At 57.7% G+C, this 22,364-nt stretch overlaps 1 protein-coding gene across 4 annotated transcripts in view; it reads right to left on the reverse strand.

Moving 5' to 3' along the window:
• AHRR (aryl-hydrocarbon receptor repressor) overlaps positions 1 to 22,364 on the reverse strand; it is a 79,264-nt gene that overhangs the window by 44,278 nt on the left and 12,622 nt on the right. For all 4 annotated transcript variants that reach the window (XM_021077068.1, XM_021077067.1, XM_021077070.1 and 1 more), the window contains exons 3-4: positions 18,430 to 18,611; positions 2,380 to 2,486 (exon numbers count right to left, since the gene is read on the reverse strand). In XM_021077068.1, the coding sequence (XP_020932727.1) occupies positions 2,380 to 2,486; positions 18,430 to 18,611 (289 nt within the window). The remainder of the gene's footprint in view (positions 1 to 2,379; positions 2,487 to 18,429; positions 18,612 to 22,364) is intronic.

A 22,364-nucleotide genomic window follows, 5' to 3' on the forward strand; every position in this document is an offset into this window, starting at 1 on the left:
GACCCCGGCCCCTGGCCCCGACCTCCCTCTCAGAAAGCCTCCCCCCGCCCCCTCAGGGAGCTCCCCAAGCATCCAACGGCCAGGCCCAGGATGTGTTGCCTCCCCTCCCCCTCAGCCCCCAGGGAGCCCCCGAGACCCCGGGTCAGGCCTGGTCATCACCGCCTGGACTTCGGCCCCAGCCAGGACCTGCCTTCCACGTCCTAAGGCCTCAGGGACGAGCTGACCGTCCCAGCTTCCCGGCACAGCCGAAAGCAGAAAGGCCTGGGCTTCTCTGTGGGGGCAGCACAGCCTCGCGAGCCACGGCTCTACAGCCCCGGAGAAGCTGGGGGAGTGTGGCCTCGAGCAGGGCTGGGGACAGAAGTGGGGACTGTGCCCCGAGCTCTGACTGAGACCCGTGAGTGTGCACAGGCTTCTGTATTTATAGCTCAGAACAAAAGTTTAAAAAAGATTTTCTGGTTAAGAAGTTATTTTAATTTTGAACATGAATAAGAAAAAGAGCAGTGCCAGTTCTCCTTTGCCAAGAATAAAATTCAAACCGGCACGTTCTCCAGCCGCTCGCTTACTGGCATCGACAGAAAAAGGCAGTTTCAAAGGAGAAATAACAGTATTTAAGACTTACTTCCTAAAAATCTGATAAATAACGAATTTGGAAATATTCCCTCTACCGAAAGCATGACATTTCCAAAAGTCTGGCGCTGCTGGGTCCACATTCTGCTCCAGACGGGGGTCCAAGGTGGGGCGCCCCAGGCCCCCGCACGGAAGGAAGGCACTCTCGGACCCCAACAAACGCGCTGCCTACAAGGACGGCCCTTGCGCTCCCATCTCTTTAGGAAGGAAACGGTCTATAGCTCCAGGTCCTCAGCATGCATCCTGGCCCCTCAGCTGGGGCCCTGGAGCCAGCGGGAACCGGGGGGGGGCGGTTTCACAGCCGGGCAGCCGGGGGGGCCGAGGGTCACGGCCGAGCAGATGCGAAGGCAGAGACTGGACACCGCGTCCGCACGGCGAGAAGGTGCAGCGTGAAGTGGGGACCTGATCCAGGATGAAGGGGCCCGTGAAGACATGGGCAGAACAGGGGCCCGAGGTCTGGAGGGGCCGCTGGGCCAAGCCGGCCACTGGGCCCTGCCATCCCGTCCTCCACCCTCTCCTCTGTCAGCACCTGACATGTCTAATGAAAACACTGGCAGTGACGCGGGGGAGGCTGCCAACCTCTGAGCGGTTGAGAGGGCACAGAGTCGCCACTCGCAGGCTCCCCTTCCTCACTCAGGGGCTGCCAGGGCCCGGGAGCCTCCCTCCTCCCCTCCACGGTGGGCGGCAAGGGCTCGAGCAGTGAAGGTTTCCAGGCCCGGGGTGATCAGGGCCGCCCACCACCACCCCCGCCGGTGGCACAGCCAAACATCTAGGAGCAGCCGCGTGGGGGAAGAAACGCAGGCAGCAGAGGGCAGCGGTATGCAGCTGAGGGGAGGGCTGGAGGGTCTGCTTAGCACGGCGCAGGGATCAGGGGTGGCACGGCAGCGGTGGGCCCGAGGCCGCTGCCCAGGTCAGCCACGGGTCTCCATGGGAGGGGCCGAGAGGACGTGTCCCTGAGAGAGACACTGGCCAGGTGGGCAGGGGACAGAGCAGGAGGTGGCCTGTGGGACCCCTAGTACTGGTGGGGCGGGGGCTCCGCAGGCCGGGCAGTCTGGGGGCGCAGGCGGCTCTCACTGGGCTGATGGGCTCCCGCTGGCGTAAGTGGCACCAACACTCAGCCCCTGCCCTCCTGCTTCCAACCCCACTGATGCACCGGCTGTGGACAAGGTGCCGGGGGCATGAGGATACCACTGGCTTCACTGGAGGACAGAACAACCCACCACACAGGGCTGAGAACCAGGGGAGCAACTCCAGACCAGGGGACCCTGGGGTCCAGCCTCTCCCTCGATGGCTCGGGAAACACGGCTTTGGGGCCACCCCCGCTGCTGGGGATGGGGCAGCCTGCAGGCCCTCCCTCCGCCCCCGCACCCCCTGCACCCTCCTAGCCCCGCCTACGACAGACAGGGCCTGGGTCTCTGGTGGCACAACCACCCCCTTGCTCTGTGAAACTGAGACTTGGTCCAGCCCAGAAAGCTCCAGCCTTTCCTCTGTTTGAGAAACTGACCCCGGCTTCCCCCAGCCCATGCGCGGGTCAGGAAAAGCACCCAGAACCCCGGGTTAGGGTTGGGGGGTCCATCTCAGCTGCGAGGGCCCATGGCCCGGGACGTGCCGTGTGTCGCATCTGTACCCGGCCTGTGGCCCCGGTTTATGGCCTCCAGCCCTGCCTGAGCTTCACGTCCAGGCGGCTGTAAACAGTGGCAGGAGGTGGGGGCGCACCCGAGACCTGGCGCGGTCGGAAGGTGGGGGGCTCACCTCCAGCAGCAGCCTCCCCTCCAGCACCGCGGACCCTCTGTGCGGACCTCTGTCTCCCGCCGAGGGGGCACCTGCCGCCGGCTGCCGCGGGCACCGCTCCTGCAGGGCTGTGGGAGGAGAGCACCGTTAACGACCATGGTCCTCGCACTTCCCCGACCGCCCCCCCAGGTCTCTGCTGCCACCTCTGCAGGCCTGAGGTCTCCTCACCTCCGGCTGCCCCGGGCCTGCCAGGGCGGCAGCCGGAACAGCCGGGTGGCAGCTGGGTGACACTCGGGGCCTCAGCCCCAGGGCCCCATCCCCATTCTGCTCCCCAGAAACGGCTCTCTGCCTCCCCTCTTGCCACCCCCTTTCCACGGCCCCTCACCTCAGGGACCCTCCGGGGCCCCCAAAGCTCCTCTCGCAAGACCCAAGCACGGGCAGGTTCCCCATCTGGACCTCCTTGATCTGGGTACCAACTGCCCAGGGCCCTGCCTGACCTCCGCCCCCGCTCCTGGAGCCCCAGCCCCTGTGCCCAGTGCTCCCTCCAGGCCCCAGCTGGGCCTCATCTCCGCTGAGGTGAAGCACTCTGACCTGCCACCGTGCACGGCAGACACAGATGTCACCCGCATCCCATATCCCAGCTCCCCGCACCCAGGGGACTCCCAACTCCACACTCGGCGTCCCTGGCCCTCGGAGATTATGGGGGCCCAGGGCTGTCTGTGCTGGTCCTTAGGCAGCATCAGCTGTTGGGGAGACCTCAAGCTCCTCTTCCCTGAGCCTGCTCCCCACGACTGCACCCTCAGCCAACAAACAGCGTCCGCTTCCCCAGAGCTGGTCAGGAATGCAGGGTCCCAGGCCCTGGGGCTGCAGCCCCTCTTGACCCCGAACCTGCTGTCCAGGTTGAGACATTGTGTGTAACTCCCGGGGTGGCCAGGACACCTCAGGACCCCTGACGCACACAGGTGTCTCCTGGCAGTGGCCAAGCTGGCCCCTGGTTTACAGTCCTGGTGTCCATGGGGACAAAGGGCTGGACCAGAGGCCCTGGGAGAACCCCCGGGGATGTGCCACTTGGGGACGCTGCTGTGGGCTTTGGTCTCGGGTGGCCTCTCCGTCTCTCAGGAGCTTCACTGCCTCCTCTCCCGCAGGACTTCTATTCACCGCGCAAAATAGATTGAGACACGAACCCATTTCCTCGCTGGAAAACAGGTGGGTTGTAGGAAATGTGACGGTCACCACTGGGTCCCTCGGCAGAGATCAGATGCTGTCTGTGCTGCCAACAGCTCAGGCCCCTGTTCCCCCACCCCAGACCCGCCCCACCACTGGCTTTCAAGGCAGTGAAAGAGCTCTGAGCGAAAGGTGATAACTTCTAATCCATCTGAGCTGCACTCTGCTCGGGGGCTGAAAGCTGAGAGTGCTGACCTCATACACCTCTGATTCCTGGAGCCCAGAGGCCTTGGTCAGACCCAGTAGGCTCCAAGCCTCGGACAGAGGGTCACACAGACCCCGCGCACTCAGAGGCAGGAAAACACTGACCAGCAGGCCCCACCCCTCCAGCAGCTCCATGACCTCACAGGAGGGTCAAGCCCCGCTGCCCACCCAGAGGCCACGTCTTCCAGGTGGGTTAAGCAGAGCCCGAAGGCCTGGGCGGATCTGGGGCCAGGACTGGAGCTGGGGCGTGGGATCCCCACCTTTGTGCACCCAAGGGCACCTGCCACAGCCCCAGGCCACCAAGGCTTCTGGCACAGCAAACCCAGTGCGGGGGCCGCCCACGCCAGCCCCCCACTGAATTGAGGGAAAGGGGAGGTTTAGTGTGGGACTCTCCGGCGCCCTTGGCCCTGAAGACTTCCAGGGGCGGGGGATGCTGTGGCCCACAGCTGGGGGCTGGGGGATCCCCAGGTGGTGATGTCACCACGGATGTGGTTCCCTGACCCTTGCTGGGGCCCTGCCCCCGCTCCGCGATGCACAGATGCTCATGGTAGCGCCCAGACTTGCAGGGGCCACAGCCCACGAGGGGCTGCCCAGGGTGGGGGCTAGTGGGGGCTCCCTGGAGACAGAGGTGGGCGCTCCCTTCTGACTCCCCTCCCCCTCCCCCCACCAGGGACACCAGCACCTCCAGCATCGCGTGCGCCCCTGTTGGGCACCCCCACTTCCCTCCTCCGCAACCACATTCCTCGGGGCACGCCCGGCAGGGCCTCCTCAGGCTCCTGTCACGCGATGGAGCGTCAGCACCGCAGTGACAGCCGCCTGGACCCCCGCCAGGGCCTCGCGTGCGAGCAGGGCTGCCAGCGCGCCCCACCCCCAGGCCTGTGGTGAGACAAGAAGAAACCAAATGTGATTCCGAGGCTGTCCCGGAGGCCTGAGCCCGGGCGGGGGAGGGGGGGGGCAGCCTTCCCGAAAGCCCGTCTAAGCCGACAGCCCTGCCCCCCCGCCCAGGTCCCCCAGTTCAGGGGCCCCCGGAAGCTGACATGGGGCGGCAAACTCCAGGGTGGGTGGGGGTCACAGCCAGGGGTGTGGGGCTGTCCCACGTCTTACAGGTGAGGGAACCACACATCGGCAGGGCCACGGGGGGGGGGGCCGCCAACAGCCAGGGGGAGGGGCAGCCTGGAGGGGGAGCAACCCACGGGGTGGTGGTGGGGGGAGAAGCCCAGTGGAGGAGCAGCCTGCACCTCCCAGCAGCTCTGCCCCGTCACCTGTGTCCGTTGTTTCATGTCAGCGACCCCCACCCCCACCCCCCAGGGTCCCTCCTACCCCTGCAGGTTCACCCTTTCGCTTGAGGCTCTGACCTGAGAGGACCCCAGCCCCTCTGAGTGGGGCCCTGGAGGGGAGCCAGGGCTGCAGACCCCAGCCCACCTCTCTACCCAGTCTCCCACCATCTGCTCCTGGTTGCCCGTGGTAACAGGTCCAGGAAAAAGGCTGACGCCGAGCGGGGTGGGATCCATCAGGGAGTTTCAAGAGAGTGGAAAGAAGGAGTTGCTGTAGCCCCTGAGGCCCAGGCCAAGGAGTGGAGAGGCTCACCCATGCCCAAGGGCCTCGGGCCCCTGCTGAGCTGCGGCCCCCAACTGCTGGCCCTGCACTGTCCCCAGAAAGGGGGCCACACCCTGTGAGATGGGCTCCCACTAGCACCCATGTCCCATTGGCCACCCTGCTGGCGGCAGCCCTCACTCCTGGTCCTACCAGAGCCACGCTCGCCCAGGACCGAGCCAGGGGCCGCCTTCAGCCTGGTCTGTAGACAGAGCTCAGGGCCACAAGGCAGAAGCGGAGGCACAGCCAGGGAGCCAAGTGAAAGACTCCCGGGGCTCAGGGCGCTCAGCCCCTCTGCTACTCACACCCCAGAGCGCCAGCCACACTGCAGGTGCTCCCCGGCCGGGCCAGGCTGTCCACCACGGGCTGCAGGTTTAGCCCAGACCAGCCTTCCCCTCACTGCACTGAGTTCTCGCCTCCCTGCAGTTTCATCGGGGACACAGAAAAGGTGACCACCCATTACGGAGATAGGGGTGTCCGTGTGACCATGCTGCCCACAGCCACGGGCAGGGGTGAGGATGGAAAAGCTGCTGCCCTCCGGGGCCCGGGCACGGGCGACTGTGCGCACAGGCCCCTCCCGTGCCCGCCCCTTGCCAAGAGCTCTCTGGGTCCTTCACACAGAGAATACCAGGGAAAGGTGCCACCCTGGGCCAAGCCCTGTGCCACGGAGACCCAGGTCCCTGCAGCTGCTCAGGGGCCCCGTGGCCTGGGTCTGGCCACTGAGAGGTGCCAAGTGCTCCTGGTGGAGAAGAAACCAGAAGACGCCCTATCGCCGCCTCAGGATGTGCTGGGTTGTCAGGAAGCCACTCTGCTCCCAGCATAGGTGCAGCCAGCTCCTCAGGGCCCAGGACAGGTGGGCCCAGCTTGCGGGACTCACTGAGGGTGGGGTGTGGGGCAGTCCAGGGCTTGAGGGGCAGGACTCCTGCCACCCGGTGTGGCTGACAGAGAAGCCAGGGGCACCACATCCATTCGGAGCAGCCACAGTTCCTGGGGTGGCAGGTCCACATCCACAGCACAGCCCCCACTTTGAATGGATCTGAGCCTGGTAAAACCTGCACCACGCCAGCGTCGGTGGGGGGCACCGGGCCTGCAGGTGTCCTGATGCACTTGCTCTGGGCAGTGCACATGGCAGTGGCACACGGGTCTTCTCCCCTCCGGCCCTGGTCCAGCGGCACGCCGGCCTCCAGGCCCTAGAGGTCAGGGCCGACACCCACCCTGGCCTGTGGGTCCCTCTGGAGGCAGTTCTGCCCGCTCTCCCCGCGCTGCACCCGGAGGTCAGGGTGGAGGGAAAATGAGCGAGCGTGGAGCTCCCCGAGGACCCCAGGGACCAGGCGCGCCTCCACGTCTGCCCACTGCCTCTCGGAACCCCGAGGTCTGCTCAGCAGGGGAGCACAGGCTCAGAGTTACAGTGATCCAGACGGGGCAGAGACCCTTCATGCAGCTGAGACCTGGCTGGGGGGCCGGGACAGCTCGACCTTCTGGTGGCCCCTCCCCATCACCTCCTGCGGGGGCTGGCACACCCTCCTGTGAGACAGAGGTCCAAGGACACGAAGGACCAACCACCTCGACAGGCCCACTCACCCCCGCCGCCACCGCCAGGCCCTTTACTGGGTGACACTGGCCACACATCCCAGGGACCCAGAGACCACGTGAGTCCAGGAGTTGACAGGAGCCTGAGGAGCCCAACTCAGCTCTCCCGTCACTCTTGCGACAAGTGGGCGCAATTGTGGGTCCCAAGCTGAGGGGAGTCATGGCCATGCCTGGCGGGCAGGAGAGGGCAGGTGCAGGGGGGCGAGTGGAGGGGGCAGGGGGAGGGGGGCAGGGGGAGGATGGAGAGGGCAGAGGGAGGGGACAAGCCTCTGGGGGAGGGTACTGTACCCAACTCTGACCCAGGCTCCTCATCCCAACTGTGCCCACAAACCCCTCTGCAATCCCAGCATCAAATTAATGGACCGTTTCACAGTTTTCAGATATTCAAACTTGCCTCCCTTCGCTTTGGAGAACTGAAAGAGAAACCCATTGTTTTGCCTTTGGAAGACGGACACGAGTCCTACAGGCTTGAAGGAAGTGCTACGTGGTGGTTCCTGAAGGCTACACACTGTTCGCAGAGGAAACTCCTGACTCAGTCTAGGGGCTGCGGAGAAAGGATTTGCTCTGGGTCCAGACATCCAGCAGAGCGCGAGGCACCAGGAAGGTGAGAGGTGGCGCTTGGGGCCAAAACTGCAGGAGTCGGACAAGCTCCCCTCTGACCACCGAGGGAGGCAGGTCAAGGGGGCCGTTAAGCTCGGCCTGTGGGGAGAAGGGATCAAAACGGCTGAGCCAAGTACAGTCAGGCAAGAAGAAGCATTGGGAGTGTGGAAGAACGTGCTCCCATTCGCGCAGCAGCGGCGGTGCTCAGGAAACCAGGCAGACACTGAATCAGCTTGTTGATTTTCTACGGGAAGAATTTCCCTCTTTTCCAAAATGACCAGACGAGCCTCAGACCTCTCACCCTTCAGCGGGGCTCCAAGCACCAGGAAAGCTGCATTTCCTCTGAGCTCCCCTCCCACGGCGCGTGGGGGAGGCAGCACTGGCCGGGAAAGTGTCTCTACCGATTTCTGGGTCCCGCAGGCCAGGAGCCCCTGGGGGCTCCGCAGTCACCTGGGCCACGCGTCCTGCAGAAGACACACATGATTCCCTTCAACCCCCAAATTCCACTGCAAGGTGTAACCGAAAGCTCTTTGGAAAGAGCGTTCGGACCCACACTCTCTTCACAATGGAAAAGGCCAACCAATCAGGCTTCCTGCTAAGTTTTGACAATCAAAAGGAAAGTGTGCCAAAGTCAAGCTGAGGGTTCGAGAAACACTGTGTAAAACCAGAGGGAGAAACAAAACCGACAAGTGTGCTGGTGCTTTAAAAAAGTCAAACAGCTATTCCATGAGAAATTGCACGGTTGCCGATGTCAGGATTAGCAGGACATGGGCAGCGACATGGAATCACGGACCCCAGGCCGAGAGCTGGGAGGGGTGGCTCTGCAGAGGCCGAGGGGTGCCCAGTGCAGCCGGCGGCGTGTCGGACCCACGTACAAATGATGACTCTGTGAGTTTTTAAAGAAGCCTTCAGGTACTTAACCTCCATCTGCGCCTCACCCGACGGCGTGGAGCTGGTCTCCAGCCTTCGGTTTCCTCCCACGTCAGTCATGTGTCGCTCGGGGTGATGGCTCATCGGAGGCCTCCGAACCACCGCCCACAGACAGGACTGAACCGGGCACTGGGCGGGGGAAGGTCTCTGTGCCCGGATCTCCCAGTCCTCCATCCCGTCAGCCCCACGCCAGACACACTGAGACCGAGGGGGCGCAGCCTAGCTCGGAGGAGCAAAGGGGTGGGGGTGGAGGGTCCCAGCGTCGTGGAGGTGGCTCCTGGGGGCTGCCTTCGAGCAAAGGCCTGGAGGAGACAGGCCAGTGGGCCAGCTGCAGGTGAGCCGTGTCAGCAGCCCCCAGGAGCCCCTCCCCGCCCTCCCCGGCCCTGGTTCCCACAGGTTCCCCCACACCACACATCTGTGAAACAGCTGGTGGAAACAAAGCAGCGAGAAAGCACTGCTGTGCTAAATACTCTTCTTAGAAAAGGGCTGGTGCCCCAAAACGCCAGGCACCCCTAAAAGGTTCAAGGCCAAGCTCTCTGAAGGGCTCTGTCCGGAGGCCACGCCCACTCCCTCAGGTCCCTCCCCCTCCACTTTCAGCTCCTCCCCTGATTCACACCCTCAGCGACTTCTCAGTTTTGCAGTTCTCAGTTCTCTGTTCCTTCTTCCCTTCATTTGCTTTGAGACAACAAACTCTTGCAGGAAAATTTTAAGAATGACGCCGGTGCTCTCTGCCCAGGGAGCCCTCTGAGGCTCACGACTGTCCCAGAACATCCTGGCAGTCAGGGGTGGTCCCGGCCCCGCCTCCCTCCGTCCAGTCGCCCCCTGGCCTTTCCTCCACTCAAGGTGGTCCAAGCTATTTTGCGGGCTGCCCCTCAGTTCAGGTTTGCTGGTGTTTCCTGGGGATGCTCAGCGGGAATGGCATAAAAGGGAGCTGTGTCCTCCAGCATCCTGCATCCCCGCACGAGATCGGCCTCTGGGATCTGCGGGGTCACATTTGGTCACCCGTGTGCTGAGCTTCCCCTTTCAAAGGCTGTCCCCCTTGTAGTTAATTTTTATTTCATTAGGAGACAGTTCAAGACTCAGAAACTCACGTTCTCACATTCACCCGCCAGTTTTAGCATCCACGGACGCTTCTGGCCCAAATTATTACTACGATGGTTACAACCGGTGATCTTACAACTAAACTATTTTTCTTTTTTCTTTCTTTTTTTCTTTCTTTTTTCTTTTTGGGCCCGCACGTGTAACATATGGAGGTTCCCAGACTAGGAGTCGAATCGGAGCTACAACTGCCAACCGACAGCCACAGCAACACAGGATCCAAGCTGGATCCTTAACCCACTGAGCAAGACCAGGGATCGAACCTGCAACCTCATGGTTCCTAGTCAGATTCGTTTCCACTGCGCCATAATGGGAACTCCTTTTTCTTTTTCTCTTTCTTTCTTTCTTTCTTTCTTTCCTGGCCACACCACCACATGTGGAGTTCCTGGGCCAGGGATGGGATCCGAGCTGCAGTGACCTGTGGTGCAGCTGAGGCAATGCTGGATCCTTAACCCACTGTGCCCAGCCGGGGATTGAACCTGCATCCCAGAGTTCCAGAGACACTGATCCTGCTGTGCCACAGTGGGAATTCCAGCTGAGCTCTTCTCTCTGCAGTCTTCCATCTAGAATCCTCTCTCCCAGCTGTATTAGTTAGCAAGAGCTTTTTATTGCTATTTAATTACTCGTTCATTTATTCATATTTGTGTGGGCTTTGGGAATGGTACTTTATTCGCTGGCTTATAATCTGTCAGCATCTTACCATCTTAACGCTGAAACTGCCCCAGCCCTGGTGAGGGAACCCCTTTGGGACAGCCTGTGCTCGGGCCATGCTCCCCAGCATGAGAGTTCTAAGCTCTCTTGTCCTTTCTCTGCTCTAACTCTGGAAGGAAGCCAAAAAGCAGGAGCTCCTCTTAAAGGTGAACCATGCGGGAAACTGAGATCTGAAGGAAGCTGTGCTCTCTGCTACTGGGAGGCCCCTTCAGCGGAGAGAGCTAGGAAATACACTCACGCACACACACTTAGATGTCTGTGTCCAATATGACTTCGCACCAGTACACCCAGTTCCAATTCTAGGCCACGGGATTCAGCACAGAGTGGACTTAGTTTTCCTTTAACATTTCAGAGAAATGGCTTTAAAACTATCTGGGCCTAGGTTTTCTCCGTAGGAAGACTTTAAAGGTCGTAATGACTACTCTGGTTTTCTACTTCTTCTTGAGTCAATTTTAATAAGCTATATTTCTAGGCATTTATTCATTTATGCTTTCAAATTACTGGCATAAATTTGTTCATAGTAACCTCAAATTGTCTTTTAAATATCTGCAGCATCTGTACCTGTGTCTGCTTTACGTTCCTAATACTGCCAACTGCTTTTCTTTGATCGGGCTCACCAGATCTTTGTGGTTTTATCCTTCTAAAGGAATTCTATGGTATATTTCCTTTCCCTTTCACCAATATCTTCGCCTTTGTTATGTCCTTTCTTTGACTCTCCTTTTGTTCATTTTATGTTTATCAAAACTACTAAACTGAACACTTGTTCATTTTCAGCCCTTCATCTTTTGCCTATAAACATTCAAGTTTATTACTACAAATTGCGTTAGCTACATCCCACACATTTTGATTTGTAAATATTTTCTCAATCCCATCATGTTTTCTCCTTTGATCTACGTGATTTACAAATGTGTTTATTTCCAGATATAAGGGTTTTCAAGTCATCTTTTTAATGGGTTTCCAACTGAACTGCCTCGGGGGCTCACCATGCATTCTTTACGATTTCATCTTTTGACTGTGACTTGTTCATTGACCAATACGTTTTCAATATAAGTTCCATGTGAGCTTGAAAAGACGTGAATTCTGAGTTTCAGAATATAGTGTTTATATACGTCCATTAGATTAACGCTTTTGACATTGTTCAAATCTTCTATAATTGTTAGTGATTTTTATTTATTTAAGCTATTAAATACTGAAAGAACTATTTAAAATCTTTTTCTCTGGTGATGAATGAATTCTTGTATTTTTCCTTACAATTCTGTCAATATCTATTTTATATTTTTGAGTTTATGTTATTAAAAGCACACAAATTTAAAATTATTGTATTTGCTTGATGAAACAAAATGTTTAGTCATTACTGAATAACCATTATATGATACTCTCTCATGATCTCAGTAATGTTTTTCACTCCAAAATCAATTTTTGACATTAATACAGCTTCATCAGATTTCTTTCAATTAGTATTTTTCCAATATATATATTTTTCTATCCTTTTGCTTTCACTTTCTGTGCCTTTTGTGAACAGATACAGTAATGCACTCTAATAATCCTTACCTCTTAGTTGGCGCATTTAATCCATTTACATTTATTGTAACTAGTGACATGCTTGGACTTCTGTGTTTTCTACTCGTTCCACTCTTTCACATTTCTTTTTTCTCGTTTCCTGTCTTTTTTCTTTTGATTAATTATATTTTCTTATTCCACGTTTTTCTCTTTATGAGTTTGAAAGTTAAACCTTTCTGTCTTGATGGGTATCCTTGAAATTTTATTATGAATTAGTTAATCAACCCCCAAAGTTAATTAATACAAGAACTGTTGAAATCTTTAACTCAAATCTCCCTTTCCAAATGTATATGCTATCACAGCTGGTAATTTATTTCTCTTTTTCTGTTGTCGGTCTTACAATATGCCATTATTCTTGTTTTATACAATCAAGGTTTGCTTTGAGTGATACAGGTATTCTCCACCACCTTCTTCAGTCCTTCTCACAGCCCAAACCTCCCTTCCTTCTGCATGAAGGGCATCCTTTAAAATCTCCTTCAAGTTCTTTTGGGCCACACTTGGTTTTTGGTCTTCTTGAGCATTCCTTAATTTCCTGCTGGTTGACGGATGCATCTAAAATGGTTTCAGACATTTTATCTTCCATCTGGATGTTATCTGCAGGAGGGCTGACTACTTACTCACTGCTGTATCTGTTGGAAATAGAATGAGACTGTATATCTGGCGGCAGGTCTTTCCCACTTGACTCTAAATTCAGAGGGAAATTGAGGAGGCGGGGCCATGGTGGCTCTGCTGTTTACCTGCATTAGAACAGGTTGAATGAGGAGCTTCTCAGTCTGACTTTGGGCCAAGTCACTGCTCTTCCTGTTCTTCTGTTGCTGCTTCGACAAGGATGAGCCAGAAACTGCGGCTACCAGTGAGGCAGGACCTCAGGGAGCAGCCAAACCCACCCCCAGGAAAACCCCTCCCTGTCTGTTGGAGCTGCAGCGTGGTGGGAAGAAGGCTCACACTTGAAATACGTTAGAGATTTAACCATTTGGCTGGAGTGACCACACTCGTATCAGGACTGGAAGAGAATAAATTACCCACAAGGGACCAGAAAAGTCTGGGGCTGCCGCTGGTCAGTCCAGGGACAGTGGGAGAAAAAAAAAAACAAAGCTGTTTCTTGTCGATCCTGAGCAGATGTGCCCTGGGGGGGACACAGGTACTAGGACAGCATGAATGAATGAGTGAATGAAACAAGAGCCTGCCTGTCTCCTGGGCCAGAGTCATCTTTCAGAGGCAATTAAGAGATGATGAGAGAAATAAAACCAGCATAAATGATCCAGAGTGATGTTTCTGCACCATGGCTGTGCCAGGGCCTGCCTGGGTCTGGGGCAAGAGGTGGGGGTGTCCACAGGGCAGGGCCAGCTCCCTCCCCTGAAGGCCCTGACATGACCTGAGACAAGTGTGTCTTTGCTGGAAAGGCCCTGGGGAGGCTGTCTTGCAGAGTATCGGGATGGAGGGGCCGGGGCTCTGGCAGCAGCTGAAGGGCTGGAAACAACAGCCCACATCTGCGCCCAGAGGGAAGGAATCCGCATGCAGAGAGAAAAGTCAGGTCCGACCCTCCTGCCCCATCACAGGGCCTCTCAGTCTCCTCGGCCGCTCTGACAAAGCCCCACACTTGGGCAGTGGGAGCAGCAGCGCTTCTTCTGGAGGCCAGGCCCGAGCTCATCTTCCAGCAAGGGCTCTTCTCCAGCTTACAGACGGCCGCCCGCCTGCTCTGTCCCCAGGTGGCCTCAGCCACACAGGACAGGAGAGAGCCCTCTTTGCCTCTGCTTGTACAGATGCCAACCTGCAGGATCAGGACGCACCTCGTGACCACTTTCAACCCCAGTCACCTCCTCAGAAGCCCCATTTCCAATGTAGTCACCCTGGGGCCTGGCCTCAGCACACACCTCTGTGCAGGCGCAAACATTCGGCCCATGATGGCTCGTCAGGGGAAGACAACCCTTCAATGAACGCTGAAAACTGCACAGTTTAGCTTAATAATCACAAACACGCATCTCCCGGGTTATAGCATCACTGACCATCTCAGGGAGCACTTTGCTGCTCACCTGCCAGCAAACACACATCCCATGGCCGGGGGGGGGGGTGAAGCAGGTGAGCCGGGGGCCAGAAAGGAGCCGGCACAGAGAATGTAAGCGGACGGAGGCCCAGGCAGGCCGGGGGTGCAGAGAACACTGTGGGGGGTGGGGCAGCACCCTTGCCACACAGCATAGAAATCTCCAGGTTTGGGTAGGGAGCTGAAACGCTGCTCTCTGCTGTCCCTCCTGGCTTTTCTCCACCCCTCCCCCCAATCCCTGCTTGTCCTGCCTGCACGGCCCCTGGCGGTGGGGGCAGTTCACACGCCAGGCCGGGGTGGACCTCAGGCCCTTGGTTTTCTGCACGCTGGTCCCCACCCTGGACACTTGTCCCTCAGACCCAGAGACTCTCCCGGCTGGGCTGACGCTATGGCGCTTCTGCTCCAAGGGGATGACCCCAGGGGACCACCGGGCCTGCCGAGGGGGTGCCTGGGCTCCTGGGCCTTGTCCTGGAAGGAAGCTCTGCTCCAGCCCCTGGGGGTCCTGCACACTCCGTCCGCCCTTCCTTCCACCGACTCCCCGTCTCCCCGTCTCCCCTTGTGCAGACAGTGAGGCCTGCAGGAGTGGACAATCCCTCTCTTTGGTGTGAGCAGAGGGTTCATAACTTAGAAGGACAGGCCTCACTTTATGCAAAATGAAACAAATGAGTTAAATCAACCTACCGCCTTTAAAAATGCATGAAAGTCGACATGGACCCGAACATCACGAGCAAATTTTCAGGCCGTTGTTACCCTTGGAGGTTGGAACTTTCCAGTTCATGTGCTTCCCAAAGACGACTTTTGCGGAAGCATTAATGAAATTAGTTTATCCATTTCTGAGTCAGGAAACACAGATTAAGATCCAAGTTCTATAGCTTGACTTCTTTCTAACTATACAGAAAAAGAATTCAAGAAATTGTTTAGAATTTCCCCTAACACATTCAGTTCAAGAGGACGGCAAGCTGGGGACTCCTCGGCCCACTGGGACAGGCGGACTGGGCCACCGGCAGCTCAGGACTCAGCAGAGTGAGAGGCAAACCCCTGCCTCAGAGGAGGAGGTGGGATCGGCCAGAACGTCGCTCTGCTCCCGGCTAAGGACCATGCGTCCCGGCGGACACCTGGACAGACACCTGAACTCCTGGAAACAGCAGAACCAAAGCCCTTCTAAGACCACCCACTTTGGCCCTGTGGGCACAGCTGGAAGTGACCAGTCCCTGACCAACATCCCAGACGCAAGTGGCTGAGTCTGTGGGAGGAAGGTGAACAGAAACCCCCCGTGGGCAGTCCCGAACCTGGCCTGGGCTGTCCAAACAGGTCCCTGGGAAGCCCCAGGCACAGGGAGCCCTGGACGCAGACGCCTCCATGCGGAGGGCACCTGACGTGGGGACAGGGATGTGGGCATGGGCACAGGGAGCCCGACAGGGGGCCGGGGAGACCCGCATTGGGAACAGGGTCTGAGGGATCCCGAAGGCTGGGCCGCGAGCCCCGGACTCCCTGGGCATCAGGGAGGCCTCCTGTCACCCCTTCGGGGACAGCCCCCTGCTGCAGGCACAGCCCTTGGGCCCAGAAGCAGGGCAGGAACTTCTACTCTTTTGTTTTCGGAGGCATCCAGCTCCTGGTAAGACAGAATTCCCGCTGTTCCTTCAACATTTTGCAAACCCGCTTCCAGGGCCCTGAGCACACGGGCGCTTTCGACTGAGCCACAGCCAACATGAGACTAGTGACGGCCTCGGCAGGGACACGACTGACCGGCGTCTGGACCCGCCATGCTGGCAGCCTGGGCTCCCCACGAGACCACAGAGGGCCGAGTGTGGTTCTCTTTGCTGCTTTACACATTTGAATCTTTTCCGCCTGAGAAGGTAATGCTTTTCAGTACAACTTTGGAAACCTGGAAAGTAAATAAGTCTCCTGTAACTCAGTCTCAGAGAGAGGTGCTGTCCCCGCAGGGCCGTGGGGACAGTGCTCAGCACTCACAGGGCTGGCCGCCCACCAGGCACCCCCACAGCAGGGCCCCTGCGGGACAGAGGCTGCCCCACGAAGGGACACGAGTGAGGACGGGCCATGGGAGTCCCAAAAGCTGGAGCCCCAGTCAGAAAGCTGCTGCCAGGGCCCTGGTCTGCCTGGAGCCTGAGGACCCCGTGTCCAGGGCTGAGCCTGTGGCTGCCCTGGAGCTCCAAGCCCTCAGCCCTCCTCAGGGGTCCCACGGACCAGGCTTTGATTTTGACCGTAAAAGTCAGTCAAGGCAGGAGCTCCCATCGTGGCCCATCAGTAAGGAATCTGACTAGTATCAGTGAGGATGCAGGTTTGATCCCCGGCCTTGCTCAGTGAGTTAAGGATCCATTGTTGCTGTGGCTGTGGTGTAGACCAGCAGCTGTAGCTCCAATTCGACCCCTAGCCTGGGAACTTCCATATGGTGCGGGTGTGGCCCTAAAAATATTTAGAAAAAATAAGTCAAGGCCACTTTAGAGACTGTCATTTTCCAGCTCCGCTTGAAATAAAGCTGGGATGAGCCCATGCTACACAGAGCGCCCCCCAACCCGCCAATGTCCCAGCTTTCCTGGCTCACTGAGATCCGGGTCCCCAGACGCCATAGCTCGAAATCCAGGTAAGTGCCAGCACTTCCAGGGAGGGACCGGACACTGTGGGCACCAGAGGGACTCAGACAGAACTCAGGCCTGGTTCTGAACAGGAGCTGGTGGACACGTGAGAGCCCGCGGGACCCTGGTAGCTGCAGAGTCCAGAGAGGGAGCACCCGCAGGGTGTGTGTTTGTGTTTGTTTTGTGGGGTGGGAGTGCGTTTGGTTTTGCGTCTTTGGGAGGGTGTCGCTCTGAGTGAGACTGTGGATGTGTGTGGTGTGTTTGCGTGTGTGTGTGAGGGTTGTGAGGGTGTTGTGTGGATTGGTGCGAGGGGGGTGTGTGGGCTGTGCATGTGCATGGGGAGGGGGCCAGGCAGGAGTCCTGGTGCCAGTGGGGGATGGGAGGGGGGCAGGCCCGGGCACCCAGGGCCTGGGAAGCCCCAGTGCCGCCAGCAGAGGGCCGTGGAGGAGGGCCCAGGGCAGACGAAGAGAAGCAGCCACGAGGGCCCCTTAGACGGCTCCGCGAGGGGCGCTGCCTCTGGGCAGCTGCAGACCGCCCCCCTTGCTGTCCCTGGAAGCCCACCAGCCTGCACAACGCTCCTGGTGACCCCCGGAATCCCTCCTCTGCTGGCCCCCACCACTCTCTGCCGTCCTCCAACTGCTCTTCCAGAACCGTTTCACGGACTCGCAGCTCTGGCCATGGGGGCCAGGATCTGAGAGACGACACCCAGGAAAAGAGCACACTCGTGGGGCTGGGTGTGGGGAGCTCCAGGCAGGGCGTCCAGTCTCCCCACCGGCCCGTCGGGGGGCAGACACAGAGCCCCGCGCACTGGGCCCCAGCTCGGGGCCAGGACGGCCTTCCACGGAGGACGTCTCAGCACGCGCAGGGCGCACGCCAACGAGGGACCAGTCCCGGAGAGGAGCAGGCGCAGGTGGGGCCCCAGGGTTCCGGGGACTCAGACAGAGGCTGGGGGACGCCAAGACTCCCCCACGCAGCGCTCCCACAGAGGGGCACTCAGAGGTCGGCAGAGGAAGGAGGACCTGGGGTCCCTGCTCCAGGAGGGGACGAAGGCCAAGACGGGGCCCTGCGGAGGGCCGTCAGCTGTGGCCCAGTGGGCCGGAGCGGCCTGCTGTTCCCTGATCCTTCGCAGCGGGCTCCTGGGGAGGTCGGGGCCCAAGGCAGGCTGAATCCTCAGGAAGCCTGCCCTCCCACTCCTGGAGCCAAGAAAGCCAGCAAGGCCAGGGGCTGTCCCACCCAGAGTCACTCGGGTTCCCAGGCCTGGCGGCAGGGCGGGGAAGCGGCGCGGGCCTGGGGCCGTACTGTCCCGGGGCCTCGGCCTCGCCGGCTGGCCGTCCTCACCACAGCCCAAGGTGGCCTCGGCCACGTGAGGATGTGCAAATGTTGACCCCCGTCCCTCTAGACAAAGTCTGGGCTTGACGCGCAGCCGCAATCTACACCCTCCGCCGTCCACACCTGCCCACTTTAAACACTATTCTGACCTGCTCCCAAAGACACGAAACAAATTCGGAATTTTACACGAAGTTCAGACTTAGTTCAGGGGCGACGGCAGCAGCCACAGGTTTTGAAGCAGCTGATGACATTTCTCTCTCAGGCGCTCAGCCGGGCCACGTGAGGAGTAAGGCCTGGCCCGGGGCACCGGATGTGGACAGGCACCAGAGCTGCTGCAGGGGTCCAACACACCGGGCAGAGAGGGGCTGGCACCTGGCTGGGGCTCTTGGCAGCCCCCAGGACAGGCCAAGCTGAGAGGAAGCCCCAGGGCCCCTGGGGCAGGTGAGGCCAAGCAGGGGGAGGCCTGGCCCCTGCCCCTCCCGTCAGAGCTGTGCTGGTTGGTCAGCACTCAGCACCCTGCCTCTACGTGACCACCCAGGACAAGAGGTGCACACTGGCCATCCTGGCACAGCCAGGTGAGGCCCAGGTGAGTCCTACCTTGGAAGAAGCTCTTCACCCTGAGGTAACTGACGCTGAGACGCAGGACTGAAAGCTTGTCCAGCTTAGAGATGATGTCAGGTGGCAGCGGCAGCAGGCTGGCCAGGTGGTCCAGCTCCGCGTTGAGGCGGTCCCGGTGCCTCTTGGAAGGGTTCGACCTCTCAGCCCCCACGGCGGGTCTCCTGTCGGGAAAGACATAGTCAGACCTGGGCTCCCCGCCGGAGCCACCACCCTCAGACAGAAACCTGTCCCCAGTGGCCAGCTTAGAGGCAATCAGCTTCAAATGGAGCCTCCAGGAAAAGTGGGCAGTCGGGGCTGCGGCCACAGGGAACCACGGAGGAGCCCGCAGCTCAATCCCAGAAGCGCCGCCTTTTTTAAAATTGAGATGTAATTCCCATAACATAGGACTGTCTTAAAGTGAAGAGCTGGGTGGCCTTTTGTACATTCAGAGTGTCGTTAACCTCTATCAACTTCCAAAATATTTTCATCACCCCAAGTAAAACCCTACCCCACTCAGCAGTTTCTCTGTGCCCTGCTTCTCAGCCCCAGGAAGCCACAGCCCCTTTCCATCTCCCCAGATGTGCCTGTTTCAGATGTTTCGTGTACATGGAACCAGACACCGCGAGGCTTTTCTCGCCTGGCTCCCTTCGCTCAGCATCACTTGTTCACGGCTCCCGCGTGCGGCGCAGCAGAGTCAGGCGCTCCCCTCCCTCCCGGTCGCGGTGGGCGGTGCTCCCCGGCCCCAGGGACGCACCCTGTTCACCTGTGCGCAGCCCGTGGCCCAACCCCACTCCCCCTCTACGGGTCCTGCCAGCCCCGCTGCCGTGAATCGGAGTCCGCATTTTGGTCGAACATGTGTTTCCAATCCTCTCGCCTGGAGCGGAACGGCTGCGTTAACTCGGTGACTGCGTCGGACACATCTTGAGGAGCCGCTGGACCGACGTGCACGGAGCTGCAGCGGGCGACACCCCGCCAGCCCCAGCCCACAGCCTCGCCGGGACCTGCTGTGTCGTCCTTTTTGTGAACCGAGGCTGCTCTCGCTCGCTCTCGTAGGTGTGAGGCAGGCCTGATGCACATTTCCTTAATGACCCATAAATGGAGCGTCTTTTCACGTGCCTGTTGGCTGTCGCTCTCTCTTCTTCGAAGAAATGTCTGCTCAAGGCTTTTGCCCGTTTTAAAACTGGGTTGTTTACGGAGTTCCCGTCGTGGCGCAGTGGTTAACGAATCCGACTAGGAACCATGAGGTTGCGGGTTCGGTCCCTGCCCTTGCTCAATGGGTTAACGATCCGGCATTGCCGTGAGCTGTGGTGTAGGTTGCAGACGCAGCTCGGATCCTGCGTTGCTGTGGCTCTGGCATAGGCTGGTGGCTACAGCTCCGATTGGACCCCTAGCCTGGGAACCTCCATATGCCACGGGAGCGGCCCAAGAAATAGCAAAAAGACAAACAAAAATAAATAAATAAATAAATAAATAAATAAAACTGAGTTGTTTGAAAAGCTACATGCACGCCTATGTTCACTGCAGCACCATTCACAACAGCCAAGACACAGAACCAACCTAAACGCCCCATCGACAGAAGAATGAAGGAAGTTGATGTGTTGCATATACACACTAGAGTGCGACGCAGTCATAAAAAAGAACAAAATAATGCCATTTGCAGCAACATGAATGCAGCTAGAGTTTCTCGTACCGAGTGAAGCAAGTCAGAAAGGGAAAGACAGATTCCATGCCATCACCTCTATGTGGAAGCTACAATATGGCACAGATGAGCCTGGCTACCAAACAGAAACAGACTCACAGACGAGGAGAACAGACTTGTGGCTGCCAAGGGGGAGGGGGAGGGAGGGGTGGGGTGGACGGGGAGTTTGGGGCTGGTGGAGGCAAACTATTCCATTCAGAAAGGGTAGGCAACGAGGGCCTGCTGTGCCGCACGGTCCCTTGGAATAGAGCGTGATGGGAGGTGACACGAGAAAAAGAAGGTACATATAGGAATGACTGGGTCGCTTTGCTGTCCACAGAAATTAGTGCGACACTGTAAACCAACTATACTTCAATAAAAAACTGGGTTAAGAACTGGGTTTTCTGTCCTCTGTCGTTGAGTTGTAGGAAATCTTTCTATATTCGGGATATCAGATCCCTATCAGATATACACTTTGCCACAATTTTCTCCCATTCTCTCATGAGCTCGTCAGTCTCTGCTGTTTCTTTCTTTCTCTTTTCTTGCTGAGACACCTGTACCACAATCCTCATGCTGCCGCCAGAACATTAACAGCCAGACGCCTGGGGACAGAAAGACAGACTGAGCAGAGTCCACACACACTAGCACCTGCTGGCCAGAGCAGGGGCCCAGACCGGAGTGAAAGATGCTGGAATCCTCCCCAGAAAACAAAGCAGCACCAAGGGAGGTGCGCTGGTCAGAGAGGGGAGAGGATGCCGGGCTCCGACCTCACCTCGGCGCAGACCTGCAGGAGCAGTCGCCCAGTGCTTTCCTAGACGGCCTGTGCCAGCCGATGGGGCCCTCCCCACCCCGTGAAACCCCTGCGGGGATGCCCGCCAACTGAAGAAGTGGGTGTCAGGAGAAGTCTGCTCCAGCTTTCTCAGAACCCTTGCCGCCCTCCAAGCAGCCCCCAGCTCTTCCCTCCCCACTTCCATCGGCCAGAACAGGAACCCCCACCTCACACCAGCAGGAAGAGGGGGGTGGGGCCGGGGGAAGCTCCGCCTCCCCATGGTGGAGTCTGGACGCCAGGTGAGAGAGACTCCCAGGTGCCACTGCGGCCCATGGAAGGAGGTACAAAAGACGCCAAAACTATTAAATACTCAGAATAAGTCTTACGAAAGGCATCCCAGACACCTAACTGCAACTATAAAATATTGCTGAGAAAAACTTAAAGAGACACAAACAAATGGAAAGCCACATCACGTTCCTAGCCTATAAGACCCAGTGTCATCCAGGTGGTATTTCTCCCCCACACTGACCTGTGGATTCAGTGGAACTTCAATTAAAAGTCCAACAGGCCTTTTTGCAGAATGGACAAGGGAGCCTACACTTCGCAAGGACGCGTCAAGAACAGCCAACACGAGACCAGGCTGGGGGCCAACCCTCCTGACCTGAGCCTCTCCAGAGTTGCAATATTCCAAATCGTTCAGCATTAGAGGGAAGATGGAAACACAGATGAATGGAGCAGAGCGATGGCCTAGAAACAGACCCACATGTTTCGGGTCAATTTATTTGACAAAGACAGTAAAGCGATTCCATAGGAAAGAGATTTCAATAAATGTTGCTAATAAACTGGGCATGAGAAAACAATTAAGCATTAGCCTTTACCTCATACAATACCTCCAGATTAGCTCAAAATAGAGCACAGACCTAAATCTAAAATGTACCACGAAACCTTACAGAAAACACTGAGAAAGTCTTTGAGACCTTGGAATGGTCTTGGGACTCTTACTGAAAAATCATTAAAAAACATGTTGATAAATTGATCTTTTTCAAAATTTTTAAAATGTCTTCTGACTTTAAGTCACCATTAAAAAAAAAAAATGAAAAGGGAAGCCACAGACTGGCTAAAACTACTCACAAGAAGAGCCTCTATCCAGAATATGTAGAGAAGTTTACACTTCAGTAAGAAGACCAACTACCCACGAGAAAACAGGCAACTTACTCGGACGAACGCCTCACCAGAGAAGAGGCAGAGCCACCACCACAGCCCTCGGGGTGGCTAAAACCAAGACTGATCGTGCCAGGCTTGGGCGAGAAGGTCGAGGAACCAGAAAGCTCGCGCTCGGCTGCGGGGAACGAGAAGAGCGCAACTGCCTCGGAAAACGGTTCGGCGCCTTCTGGAGTCAAAGCCTCGGCGGCTGGATCCCGGAGCCGCGACCCCGGCCCGAGGCGCTGGCCCCTCGCGTCCACGAGGCACAAATGTCCAGGGCAGCAG

Source organism: Sus scrofa, chromosome 16 (assembly GCF_000003025.6).
Source record: "Sus scrofa isolate TJ Tabasco breed Duroc chromosome 16, Sscrofa11.1, whole genome shotgun sequence".
In the NCBI taxonomy this organism is placed as follows: Eukaryota; Metazoa; Chordata; class Mammalia; order Artiodactyla; family Suidae; genus Sus; species Sus scrofa.